This window comes from Pholis gunnellus, assembly GCF_910591455.1.
Source record: "Pholis gunnellus genome assembly, chromosome: 22".
Taxonomy (NCBI): Eukaryota; Metazoa; Chordata; class Actinopteri; order Perciformes; family Pholidae; genus Pholis; species Pholis gunnellus.
The window spans coordinates 15,713,002-15,726,468 of NC_136549.1; the positions used below are offsets into that span (position 1 = coordinate 15,713,002).

Consider the following 13,467-nt stretch of genomic DNA (forward strand, 5'->3'; position numbering starts at 1 on the left):
TGAGGAAAAAAAACATGCATTCCCAACAATGGTTGTCTCAGAAAAAAACACCTAAAAATGTGTGTTTTAAGTGTTTTATTTACAGTTACAAAATGATTGTAAAACATAATATAATAGAAACATTTCAAAAGAAATAATACAAAAATATATTCAAAAGTGTGCGAAAGAAAACTGAAATGTGAAGTTGTGTCTTTTGGAAACGTCTGCTGGGATGTGATATGGATGCAGAGTACAATGAGTCCCACGAATGCTTCAGTTGGTGGGATCACACTCTGTTGGTCCCGTGCGGCCGGTCCCCTGTGTCGAACATGTGCGACGTCAAATAGTCCTCGTACTGTCCGTCTATCAGCTTGGCTGCGTTGTTGCGGGCGAACCAGCAGTCCACGCTCTGAGTCCCGCTGTAGATCCTCCTGCTCTTCTGAACCACCGGCACCGAGCGCTCCTTCACCTTCAGCACGGACGACGGCTTCGCGTCTCCTTGTGCAGGAAGCTCTGCCAGGCCCACTTCCTCATATAGGAACTGACCTGAAAGTAGACATGAAGCAAAGCTATTTTAGTCTCTTTGAAGGCCAGCCAGTAACTAGCTTTTTGTGTTGATGTTAGGTCGTCAGAAATGGGGCAAAAATACAAGGAATCTGAATTTCAACTGAACTCCATCAGTGGCGAGAAAGAAGAATTCAAGGATAATACCATGGTGTTAGTCGGTAAATCTTGATCTGGGCAAATGTACCTTTATGATGACGTACTGACCAAAATATTGTCTTTATCCTTAAATACTTAAATCGATTTTTCAAGCCCTCATTAAAAACCTACCCAGCAGGCCGTGGCAGTTGTGCGACAGCCCCTTGCTGTTACCGATGTAGAACCCCAGGTGGTCTCTCTGGTAGGGGGCCGGATTCTTGTACTGATGCAGCAGGATCACAAACGCAATGTTCCCTCCGACCGTCACGGTCACGTTGGACTTTCCCGCGACGGACACCGACAGGGCGCCGCTGTCGACGGCGACCGTGGAGTGGCAGGGCAGCACTATTCTGTCCCGCCCGTCCAGGATGACTTTCTTAGGCGTCACCTCGATGTAGGCGCGTCTGGGCTGATCCACCACGATGGTGATGGTGCTGAAGTAGGTCCGCTGCTGCTTGTGGCTGCCAGGCGGAGCCGCGGCGCCGATTAGCTTACCGTTTACCGTCACACCTGGAGACAAGTGGCACAAATAACCAACCCGAAGCGTAAATGATGTGGATCTTGACTTGAAATAATGTATTATTCTTTGAGGAGACTTACCAGAGTACTTGTGGTCGGACACCAAGCGCAGGATGTGCCCAGGCTCACCGTTGATGTTGAAGCACACGGTCAGTTTACTGAGCGGGAACTCCACCACAAAGTGGGGGTCACCATCCGCTGAGGTAGTTGAAAGGTTAGCAGAGAGAGGAAAATTACATTATTTAAAAAAAAACAGGCATGAAAACAGATTGCTTCAAGTGATTTTTTTAAGAGCATCACGTTTACGTTACGTGACCGTGTGAACCAGTGAGATATAAATCAGGAAGGAGAAGGCCGTTTTATTTAATAGTATAATACCTTTCCGGAACGTTATTTATTTATGTGTTTATGGCTGATTCTGATTCAAATTTACTGTGTTTAAGCAACAAATACATGGAAGCAAACTGGTCTTTTTTATTTTTTTAAAGAAAGGAATTTACTATTCTGCACCAGAATTGGACAACAAGCAAACAAATAGCATTGAATAGTTAAATAAATATATTACAGGTGAAATGTTTGTGACATTTTGTTGGTGTCTGGAGTTCTGCTGGCTTAATCGGGACTCATGATGTCCGTATAATTCAAATTCAGTTAAAATACCCACTTAAATTTGAAATGGCCAGAAAACCTCAGGAACATGTTTGAGAAAACTCATCTAGTTACAGGTGCTAAAAAGAAGACTAGTTAATTTTACACGTCTTGATGAATGAAACTTTGAAACTTTTTTTGTGAAACCTCTAAAGGAAGGCAACGCCTGATCAGTAGCTGTCTTTAATTTGTCAGCGTTCCTCAGATCTGTTTCTGTCTCAGATCTGATTTCATGAGGCGGTTTATGTATCTTTGAGCTGGCGTCTCCTCCGGCTTGTGAGAACCTGGCTGAGATGAATAGAGAGCAACAGTAATGACGGGGTCATTAGCCCTCACTAACGGCCTCTTTACTCTTAACACAAACTTCTCATCCCTGGACTCTGCTCCGATTCGACCACGGTGTGTGTTTTTTAAAGTGCCACTTGTGTCGGTATTTCAATTAGACCCTACGTGTTTCTTTTCAGGTCATGTTCAGAGGACTGTTTCCCCTCAGACTGTCTGACGAACATCCAAATTACAGGCCGCCCACACAGAGAGTGTAGAGAGAGAGTGTGTACTGTACATTCCCCCTCTCGTCTCTTTCTTGTAGTCTTGTAGCCACTGCATATGTTCCCGCAGTATATAGGATTTCGGATGCTATCGGATGAAACTAGGCCGGGGGAAAATGTACAACTGTTTACATGAGAGAGAGAATGTGGAGTCACCTGATGTTTTGGAGAAGGTGATGGATTTCTTGGCTGGTCGTCTCTCAACTTTACCTGTGAGGAAGAGAATGTTTATCTAGTGCATTGAGTCAGAGGGCGGCCATTGTTTGATGCTTCCTGTTAAAGTAACATTAACCTCTGGAGGGTCATACAGGGTGTCTGAGGAGAGAGAAAAGCCTCGTGGTCGGCATGTTCTCTTAACCAAAAACTATGAAAAGTTCGTAATTTGCGCCTTTTTAGACGTCAATAGCTTTAGTTAGCTCGCAGTTACAATGGCTTCCAAAGGTGACCCAGTTAAATGGCTTAAAGTGTCATAGAACAACTTCTCAGATCTCCCTTTATTTTATTCATTTGCAGTATTTTGGGCGAAAATGACAGACTTTTCAGACACCCTTGATAACCAAATCTAGGAGGCGCAACCTCACCGATCATGTTGCTCATAGAGGAAGTCTGGCTTCCCGGCTTCCCGTTGGATTTCTTTGGCTCTCCGTCCTCTGCGTCATCCGGCAGCTCATTGGCAGTTGACACAGCCTCGCCAGCCGATGGGGGGTTGGTGGGCACCGGAGCCATGGTGCCGTCGGCCAGGACCTCTGGCTTCTCCACCACCAGGTTGGTGAGCGGGGTGAGGAAGTGGTAGGTCAGAGACAGATTGGTGGCCTGCTGGATGTGGTCCTCCCTCTCCCTGCTGGTTTGGCTGCGCAGCCGCGATCGTAGCCCATCCTTGACGCTCAGGAAACCCCACAGGCGTTCCACAAAGTCATCCGCTATCAGACTCAAAGCGGCTCCTAATCCCTGTGCGACCCCTGACCCTGGAGTCTTAGCTCCGGCCTCCATCGCCGCTGTGGCTGCCTTGGCTGCCTTCACGTGTTTCTCAGTCTCCGTCTGTCGGTGCCGCAGTGGGATGTCGGTCTCCAGGACAATGCTCTTGTCGTTGTTGCTGGCCGTCACCTGGACGTGGAGAGATTCTGCGCTGTTGTTGGACAGCTTGCCGGCGATGACGATCTCGGAGCCGTTGAAGTAGTTGGTGAACAGATGCTGGGTGACGTACTGGACGGAGTCCTCGGTGTAGTTGATCCGTATGTCCGACAGCAGAGGAGTTCCTATCTCATCGTAGAACCTAGAAAAGGAACAAGGAGACATCTCGGATTTGGTTTCTCTTTGCCTTCCACAACAACCTGAGCTCGAAATGTCCCTATGTTGTTGCATCTACGGCTGGGTATCAACCAAAATATCCCAGTACCAAGTAGTATTGAAACTTCTCGAGTCAAAAGATCCTTTTCATGCCCAGATCTTGTAAAGAAATGACCTCAGCCGGGAATTCCTGCCTGCACATTGTTCTCAACACGGAGATGTCTCAACCGTTTTAACCTGGGGGGGGGGCTCGTTGGTGGACTAGCCTTTAAGGCTACTGGAATTGGTACTGGCATCGAAATTTTTTAAACGATACTCGGCCCTAGTTGCAACACATTCTCACTCCCATTTCGTCAAATACCACTGCTCAGTCAGTGGCCCTACGCATCAAACTATGACGCTGTAACATCAGTTTTGGACGTGGCAGGGATGGCGTTTCAGTTTCTCCTCCGACTTTGTCGTTGTTTGAACTTCGTCAGTTGCTCTGACCGTCCAATGCTGATGTGTACAGGTTCTTACATTGGATGCATCAGTGCATCTGCATCAGACTCCAAGGGGCACTGAGTGTAGAGTGAGAACGGGTTGTTATTCCTCATTGCTTACACATTATTCTCGCAGTATCCAAATGTGACATATGCCTATTCTTCTCTGTTGATCATCAATCAGTGACCTGTTCAGTGCCTTTGCTTAAGGGCACATCAGTTGTTGAGCGTGTTATTACAGATTTCATCAAATGTCATGCTTATTCAAACAGAGGCCACCTTCCGGCCATAAACCTGCTTGTCTAACCTCTCAAGGCTAATTCAACCCCACTTCAGAGTTTGTGCACACATTCATAAAGGAGTGTGTGTAAAGCAAAGGTTGTGAATGTGTTTGTGCGTGTGTGTGTACGTGTACAAGTCCTCTGTCCTGTCCTTGTTATCACGCCGCCGTAAACCTCCTCACCTCTTAACCAGCGTGTTTGTTCAAGCCGGACGAAGTCTATTATCTATGGAGTCTATCCGTTAACCCCCACGTACAAACTCAGATGCAGGTTTCACAACACACACACACACACACACACACACATACGCATTCCTGCTCCACTGAACAAACATCTTGTGTGTCCGAGTGCGGAAGAGAGGGAGAGAGAGAGAGAAGAGGGTTGTGTGTAAAGGATAAAAAAAAAAAAAATTGTGTGAGAGAGAAAGGGTGGCTGTTGTAGTCTGTGGCTGCGCCATGTTGAAGTTGATTAAAGAGGACTGTTGTCAGCACCGTCACATTTGCGCTCTGCGTTCCCTCGTAGCTTGATGAGAGATGGACGGACGTGCCAAAGGGGAAGAGGGGAGGGATTAAGGAGAGCTAATTGCTTAATAAGAGCCGGATTATACACATGTGGAAGGGTATTCAAAGTAATAATCAACGATATCTTCTTATGAATTGGGGATTCTTGGTCTTTTCTTATTTCATGTTTGAAACAGCTAATGTGTAGTGAAAATCTTGTTTGATTAACGAGTAATTTCTGGTAAATGCAAATTCACAAGATGACGATGGAAGAAATATTCCATCAACACATAGACTCGCTTACCCTTTGAGCATAGCGCTGGCGTCGGCGTCCTCGTGGATGCGTCTCATCATCCCACAGTTTTCCAGAGCCATGCGCTCCAGCAGCCGGTAATCCACGTCGTTCCCAAGCCCGATGGTGAAGATGCAGAACTTCTCTTGCACGGCTGAGCGGGTGTTCCCGAGGATCGCGGTGGACTGGGTCTCCCCGACCGTGGGCCGTCCGTCCGTCAGGAAGATAATGAGGGAGACGCTGTTCGGGCTGGCGTCCGGGCTCAAGAGGTAATCACCGAGCAGAGCGGAGCCGGACCGGATGGCACCATCGATATTTGTACCTGCAGTGAGGAGAATTGGAAATCAAATTTGACAGAGTTTTTACAGAAAATGTAAAGCTCATTGAACAGGATGTTTTTCTACTTTGAACCTACGGTGGTATTCAATGCAGAAAACCATTTCCTGTCTTGACCATTTACATTTAATCATATTTAAACTATAAATATGTTCTCGTATGCACTTTAAGTCTTCATTGAACCATGCCATCCCCATATTGGTCGCCATTTCACACATCCAAGATGGCTGCTATGTTTGCATCTTGGAAAATGTGATTTCTTATTTTACAAAAATGTCCAAAAGGTTTGGAAAACTCACAAGATGACGATGGAAGAAATATTCCATCAACATATAGATTTCATTAACGGAGAGCACAAAGCAATGTCGCACCAGAGTCCCTTCAAAGTAAGCAATTGTTATTGACAACAACAAGTTATTCAATTAAACCAAATATATATATTTATCTCTCAAAATATAGGAACTGTGAAGAAGACGAGCCAAAAGGGTACTAATGCCTCACCTCCAGTCGGCATCAGCGTGTAAATAAACTTCTTGGCGTCTCTGACGTTAAGGGGCGTCACCGGTACGAGGCGATTCGGCTGCCAAACTTTGATCCTGTTGGAGAAGCTGATGAAGTTAAAGCGATCGCCGGGTCGCAGATCCCTCAGAATGGTGAACAGAGCATCTTTAGTCTGAGAAACAAAGAGAAATAAAGTAATCTCACTTAGAAAACAAGACTCGGGTTAACACAGACAAATGTGAAAACTCTTGCGCCACGAGAATGCTGGACACAAAACTTGGTCATGGTCTCTGTGGTGCAGCCGTGCTTATTGTATCATAACAGTAGAGCTGATTGGAAACAGAACCAGAAGCCGAGCCCTTTGACCAGCTGTGATGTTTTGGTCACACACACCCTCAACCCATCAATCGGGTCCAGGAGGGTGGGGTCAATAGACCTAGTTAATCTGAACATGTTTTATGTCGATCCATCAGCTTTTTGGAAACTAAAAACGCCCTTTTTTTGTAGCTTGACTTTGATCCTGCATGTTTAAATGCATTTAGTGGGTTTGAATGAGTTCCATAAGCCATTGTTATACATTATTTACAAAAATACAGACTGCGTAATCATTGCATTGCAAACTTACAAGCGTAATTTCTGGAGATAAAAGCAGTTTTCTCCAAGAAAATTATATTTTAGCCAACATTAGTTTGATTTTAATCTGAAGAAACGTGTTTTGTGGAACGTTTGATACGTAGGGTTTTGTTTGTTTGCTGATGATTCAGCATGTTACCCTTTTAATCATTATCCCCTCCGCCAAGGAGACTATAGTTTCGGTTCAGTTTGTTACATCTCTACGTCACTCCTCCGCCGCCCAAATATGGTCACTTCCGTTCCCTGGATGCAAAAAGCCAAGATGGCGAGGACCAAAACACCAAACTCGAGGCTTCTAAACCAACCAGCAGTTCCCAAACCAACGGGTGACGTCTTTTGACGCCTTCTAGTTCGCTTTGAATGTGTAAGAAATTAGACGAGCAAAAGTACAAAGACTCCTTCCTACTTTTCTTCACCATGTCAAGATCTCTGCTGACCTGAGCGTGGGTGCGATATATAATTAGGCTCTGGGGGGTTTATTGATGTCTATACTGGCCATATACATCAGGGGTCAGAACCACACTGAAACAGTCTATTGTGGAGCCACATCTAAACACACTAGTTGTTCTGTTCCTGCAGCTCACTGGGGGCTGGCGACGGGTGGGGTAATGGGGTCGAGGGGTCGAGGATGCTGTTGTCGAGAAAGTTCCATTACCCCATAGACGTTGACCTTCCTCCCTCACAGCACGGCCTTGTGTTGTATGTTTCCACTTTTCTTTTCTCACTGAAAATCTGTTTTTCCTCTCCTCTGTTTCCGCACTCAAGGCAGCTGCAGAGATCAGCTCTGAGTCTGGCCGAGGGGGATTATCGTGCTATTGCAGATGGAGGAGAAAGGTCTGATATTGATATTCCAGTGTGGGAGTGAGGAGGTGGGGTGTCAGGTTTCTGATCCAATACAGGCGTTGGAATTCTGCTTAAAATCAGGGTCGAAAACGCCAGAACTTTCTCTGACACACTCTGGAAAAGTAAGAAGATCATCGTGGAACTATTAGCTGCATTATGTAAGATGTTATGTTAAAATAGACCAAACACACCTGTGGTCTTTCATCACAATATAAAATTCCTAATATGGTCACTTCTGCTCACTGGTTACAAAAAACCAAGATGGCGACGGCCAAAGTGACGAACTCGAGGCTTCAAAACATCAGTCCACAAACCAATGAGTGACGTCCCGACGGCTACGTCCGGCTACGTCCTTCTTACTGTATATACAGTCTGTGATCATGACCCATATTGACCTTTAATGTTAGGCGGCTACAGTAATTGTGACGGGAGCAAAGTCAGGTGACGTAGTGTGAAGAACGACAAAGTCTGCGTAGGAGACCGATGTTCGAGTCCTGTGTGAACTTAGATAACTCGGATATACTGACTGCATTAAGAATGCCCTTAATATCTTGCACATTCCTGCAGCTTAGACTTAACAACAGATTTCTAGACATCCCCTGAGTGTGCTGCTTTACCTGTTTGATCTTCGTCCCCAACATGGAGGCGCTGGTGTCGATCACAAACACCACGTTCTTGGGCACGACTGGCAGGTCTTTGGGGGCAAAGTAGTGCACGAAATGGCCGTTTAAAACCTGGGAAAGAAAGAAGTTTTACAGTGAGTTGTTAGCTAAATGTAGTTTGGTTATAGAGAGAGAGAGAGAGAGAGAGAGAGAGAGAGAGAGAGAGAGAGAGAGAGAGAGAGAGAGAGAGAGAGAGAGAGAGAGAGAGAGAGAGAGAGAGAGAGAGAGAGAGAGAGAGAGAGAGAGAGAGAGAGAGAGAGAGAGAGAGGAGAGAGAGAGAGAGAGAGAGAGAGAGAGAGAGAGAGAGAGAGAGAGAGAGAGAGAGAAGAAGAAGAAGTTTGGCAGCGGAGTGACTGGCAGGCAACCAGAGAAATGAATCACTAACAGGTGGGTGGATGAGTGTGTGTTAGTGCGTATCGCTGGGTGGAAATATGTGTGCACACTTGCAAAATATGAAAATGTTTCACAGTCTGCTTTTCATTATCCTTCTCTGTCTCAATACCTGAATGTCTCCGATCCCCATGTCTCTCTGCACGTCGTAGCGGATCACAAAGTCTCCCAGGATGCCGCTGGTGGTGATCTTGGCCTGCTGGACGATGTTGGGGCTGAAGGTGATCCTGCAGACGTTCTTTTCGATTTTGATCGCGGTGGTGACGGGAGGCTCGGGCTTGGCTGACGGCACAAAGACAGGAAGTGTGTTTGTGTTTTGACAGGCTCAAGAACAAAACTCTGGAACAAGTAGCGGATTTTAAAACGGTGGCTCTGTGACTTAATGTCTGAGCTGAGCTGGGCTGAGATAAATTCAGTTTAATTATTTGTTTTAATTCTAAAAAATAGTTGATAATAGTTAGATATTAAGAGGGGGGGCCCTTGAATCTTCCCATTTTATAAAATATTTATTGTATATTCTTGTTGCTATAATTTAGATATCAGATAAAAACGATTCCTTTGAGCTGTGCAATAACTGCATAAAGAAAGGAATGATAATACAATAATATAGCTATATAGTATGGGATGTAAGGAACATTAACGATGCAAAAAAAGAGCAGAAATACGTGAATCAAAAAAGAATAGAGAAAAACAAAGCAAACTAAGAATGAAAAACCACAAAGATATGTGATAAAATGAGCAGAGTAATAAGATGTATCTGTAAACCTGGAGTCTTGGGTGCGTTGGGCCCGTTAGCGGTGTTGGTGCTCCGGCCGTTGCGGAGCGGCAGCACCTGGAGGTCCGTGACGGGCGAGTGGTCCACGATGGTGACGTCCAGGCTGAGGCGGCTGACCAGCTGCAGCGGCCGCAGGCTGGTCACCAGCTCGTAGCGTCCCAGCCGCCGCTGCAGGAGCTCCTCGTAGGTCAGCAGGAACACGGCCCGGTTCCGACCCGGGATGCTGGCCGCCATCCTGAACACCTCCACCTCCTCAGGACTGGAGGAGAGAGGAGGAGAGAGGAGGAGAGAGGAGGAGAGAGGAGGAGAGAGGAGGAGATGATTATAGGAACATATTTTTCGGGTCAGATCTCTTTCAAAGTCAACACGGAGAACAAATGAATGAACAAATATTGCCTATAATCCATCACCACCTCAGTATTTGTTTAATAATGTTTCGTATTTTGACTTTTACTCATTAATGTGAGAAAAAAAAACATCTTTCCGGACCGAGGAGGAGAAGAGGAGGAGCGGACCAAGTGGTGACATCTTCCTCCCTCTGCTCTGCTCTTTAACAGCGGAGTCAGTGAGTCACCAAATCTCATTTAATGAAATGTCACTTTTCATCTGACAGCTTGGAAACGGGACGTCACTCTTTCCACATGTCCCCTCTCGGGGTCACAGATTCACACGACGGATAAATGATCTTATTCATCACACTCTCTCTGTTTCTGGCCGTTTAGTTGAGGTTTCACTTGTGATTTTATCAATCTGTGTTTGCAGAAATAGGAGCATTAGAGGCGATTAGGAGGAGCCACACACACACACTCTCAGGTTCCTCTTACCTTGCATCACCTGACTCTTTGTTCCGGACTTTGCCGTTCTCCTGCTTGACCCTCTTTGCCTTCGGTGTGACCTCGCTCTGGTAGACACGCCCTCCAATGATCCTGGTTCACGGGGGGTCAAAGGTGGAGGATTAGAGCGCCCGCTAAATATTCAGGACCACCCATTGTCACGTTTCAACAGGGTGCCCTCACACAAAAAGACAGGGTTTTTTAGGGGGGGGGGGGGGGATATCCTCTTGTTACCTTTTTATGGGTGCACGAGGATGAACTCTGGTCACTGTATGTGTGTGTGTGTGTGTGTGTGTGTGTGTGTTTTAACAGCAGCATAAAAGTTTCCACCCTTTTTTGTCTCCTATCATCTCCATGGCAGCAGAAACATCATAAATCCTCCCAGTCAGAGTCAGACAGGAGGACGTTATTCTGTATTTTAGTTCTAACTTCTTTTGGGCTTCCAAAAATAATGATTGTGTTTCTAATTTGATCTCTGCTTTCCATTTTGATTATAATGTATTCATGTTAGGACTCTAGCTGTAAGTGGCACTTACTTAAACTTGCCAAATCTTTCTGATAACAATATTTGATTATATTCACATGCAGGAGTTAGAATGAGCATCTTTATAGGAACCTGTTTCTATGGTAATCATTGAGCAGTGGTTCCCAACTTGGGGTTCAGGCTCCTTCTAGGGGTCTCAAGATGATTAAAAGGATACAAAATAAAAGATTTAAAGATTTCCTGTGACTCTATTCTCGTTTTTTGAAGGAGATGAAGTGTCACAACAACAAAAGAGTCAAAAAGCTTTGGAGTCACTTCTCATTGGATCTCATTTTCTCTGAGTTTTATGTTTTAACCTCTGTTGAAAGTTTACATTCTCATATTCTGAACCCACTGAGGAGATACAAAGGTTTCCACTTGTGTAAAACCCCTTTGATCCTAATAATGCTTTGACCATGTTATTATGATTGTTAGGTCCACTATCTGTGAGGTGACTCTTACATGGTGAAGTTGGAGATGTAGGCGCCAGCGGGGATCTGGAACTGGAAGACGCCCTCTGCAGCGGCGGAGTGCCGGTTGAGCATGGCGCAGTGCACCGCGGTGAAGGCGTAGCGGGAGATGATGGTGGTCTTGATGGAGAGCTCCTGGATGTGAGGTTTAGTCTCCTGCAGAGGAAACGTTCAAACGCAATCACTGCAAAACCACCCACAACAACATGTCAGCTGGATTCTAGATCAGTTGACGCTAATTTCGCACAATTTTACGCGGCACTGCTGCGCGTAATCCCCCCCCCCCACATTTTTGATATCTCCTCACAAGAAAGCCTGGATTTCCAAATAGTTACAACAACCAAACGGAATTTGTTCATGAGCTCAGATCCAGTGCATTACAGAGACTCTGGCACATCTGCGCGCTTGGCGGATCTCCTGTGCGTCACGCCCAAACAAAGCGCACAAGTTTAGGGCGACAATAGACGATCCTGAAGAACAGACACTATGTCATGCTTTCTGGGTGACTTTTAAAAAGTATAAAGGTCTGTTTCATCAAATGTTTTCTTAATGCCAGGGAGGTCACTTCACCATAAACTCCTGAAGTCTCAGAGTACTGGCAGATTAAAATGCACCCAAATGTTGTTAATGTGCCAAAGTATCTAAGACGGCAGACGAAGATAGGACCTTCATGTTATCCTTCATTTTAAACAAACTACTTTTTCAAGTTGCTTTTCCGGTTAACACATATTTAAAAGTTTTTCTTCAACCATACTTTCTCCTTTAGCCTCTAAATGTAAAGAACATCGATTAAAAATATCTTCATATCTGTGAGCTAAATGTGACTTTACCTTGCTGAGTATAGTTTTCACCTGCCGTGGGACTCTGCGTGGTGCCTGTGTGTGCAAAAGAACAGGAGTAAGATGTGGAAATCCAAACACCAGAATGTACAACACACTTCTAAACGTCTTACAATGTCTAAATCAAAGTCTGCGAGCTCGGAATCAATGTCATCTCCAAACTGGGATTCCTCCAGTTGTCCCAGTACACTCGGGCTGAAGCTCAGCAGTAAGGTCAGCAGCAGCAGCATCTTGCAGTCCTTCTCCGGTCAAATTTAAAAAGATGAATGGGACATTATTCTCCAGCGCGCGGCGCGTCTCCGTGTGTCCGGAACAGAGTGACCGGATCAGAGAGGGGACGCGGGGTGGAGGAGAAAATACGCCCACCCATCTGGAGGAGAGACGCGGTGCTTTCAGTCCCACTCCTCCTAGATGAGGGGCAATTTGGGCTGCTGCTGCTGCCTTCAGCGGGTGTCGGAATTTGTTAAAGTATGAGTTAAACCCCGAAATAATTTAAATCTAGTTGGTTGAGGTGGAGCTCAATTTGAACCATTTTGGACTTTAAATTATTTGAAGGAAAAGCAGCAAATCTTCACATTTGTGAATCTGAAACCATGAAATGCTGAAAACAAAGCTGTCATAAATGTAGTTGAGTAGAAGTATAAAGTGAAGGAGTCTGATATCAGTGTATGTTCATCACTTGTATGTTATTCACACCATCATGGTCAGAGAGAGAAATATATTTGAAAGTCTCCCACGTGCGCTACTTGTAATCACCACTAGGGGGCTGACAACTCAAAATGACCCCAATGTTTGAAATGCTGTGTTTTAAAAGGTGCGTTTGATGCATTCTATATCTCGAGCGTTGATGTTACCGGAGTGTTTTAATTCATTTTTATAGAGTTTTTGATTTGCATTTGACATTAGATGGTTTCAGGAAAGGCAGAGATGTGGAGACTATTTCTTTATTTCACAATCACCACTCGAGGAGGAGCATGGACATATATATGAGTATAAAGGCTGTTAGAAGGCCGTGCATGTGCTTGTCTCTTGTTTAACCTCAGTTTTTATTATATTTATTCATTCACTATTTGCATCAGATGATTGTTTTTTATATAACGTTGTAAACAAATATTCCCCATAATTCCAAATCTATTATTTCCCTAGAAATCAAACATTTAATCAAAATCTAACTGACTGTAAAAACATCCACTATTATATAGAATTACAAGAGGAGACAGAAACGCTCCCGCTGTTAGATCTACTTTGGTGCCATCTTGTGGGCACATTGCAACATAACATCTTTCTCTTGTAAACTATGGACATGTGCTTTAAAAAAGTTCATCTTTTTGCCTTTGTGTTGTTTAAAAAGGCTGCCACCTTCATGTCACAAACACACCACAATGACATTTGACCAAAAGTGCACCGTGACACACTTTTACATC

At 44.9% G+C, this 13,467-nt stretch overlaps 1 protein-coding gene across 1 annotated transcript; it reads right to left on the bottom strand.

Annotated features, from left to right (window-relative positions):
* Window positions 1-60: 60 nt before the first annotated feature.
* On the bottom strand, window positions 61-12,340 carry itih5 (inter-alpha-trypsin inhibitor heavy chain 5). The gene is made up of 14 exons (XM_079183677.1): window positions 12,157-12,340; window positions 12,035-12,079; window positions 11,197-11,360; window positions 10,203-10,304; window positions 9,369-9,637; window positions 8,716-8,885; window positions 8,169-8,285; window positions 6,076-6,247; window positions 5,251-5,560; window positions 2,978-3,669; window positions 2,553-2,606; window positions 1,282-1,398; window positions 814-1,191; window positions 61-525 (listed from the first exon to the last, which is right to left on the bottom strand). The coding sequence occupies exons 1-14, from the start codon at window positions 12,271-12,273 to the stop codon at window positions 266-268; spliced, it is 2,967 nt and encodes a 988-aa protein (XP_079039803.1). The 5' UTR covers window positions 12,274-12,340; the 3' UTR covers window positions 61-265.
* Window positions 12,341-13,467: the final 1,127 nt, after the last annotated feature.

Excerpts from the sequence above, each read along its gene's own strand:
- itih5 (XM_079183677.1), bottom strand. The coding sequence starts at position 12,273 with ATGCTGCTGCTGCTGACCTTACTGCTGAGCTTCAGCCCGAGTGTACTG. Across the intron at positions 11,361-12,034 it reads TGAAAACTATACTCAGCAAG|GAGACTAAACCTCACATCCA; the intron begins GTAAAGTCACAT and ends TTTCCTCTGCAG. Across the intron at positions 10,305-11,196 it reads TACATCTCCAACTTCACCAT|GATCATTGGAGGGCGTGTCT; the intron begins GTAAGAGTCACC and ends CCCGTGAACCAG.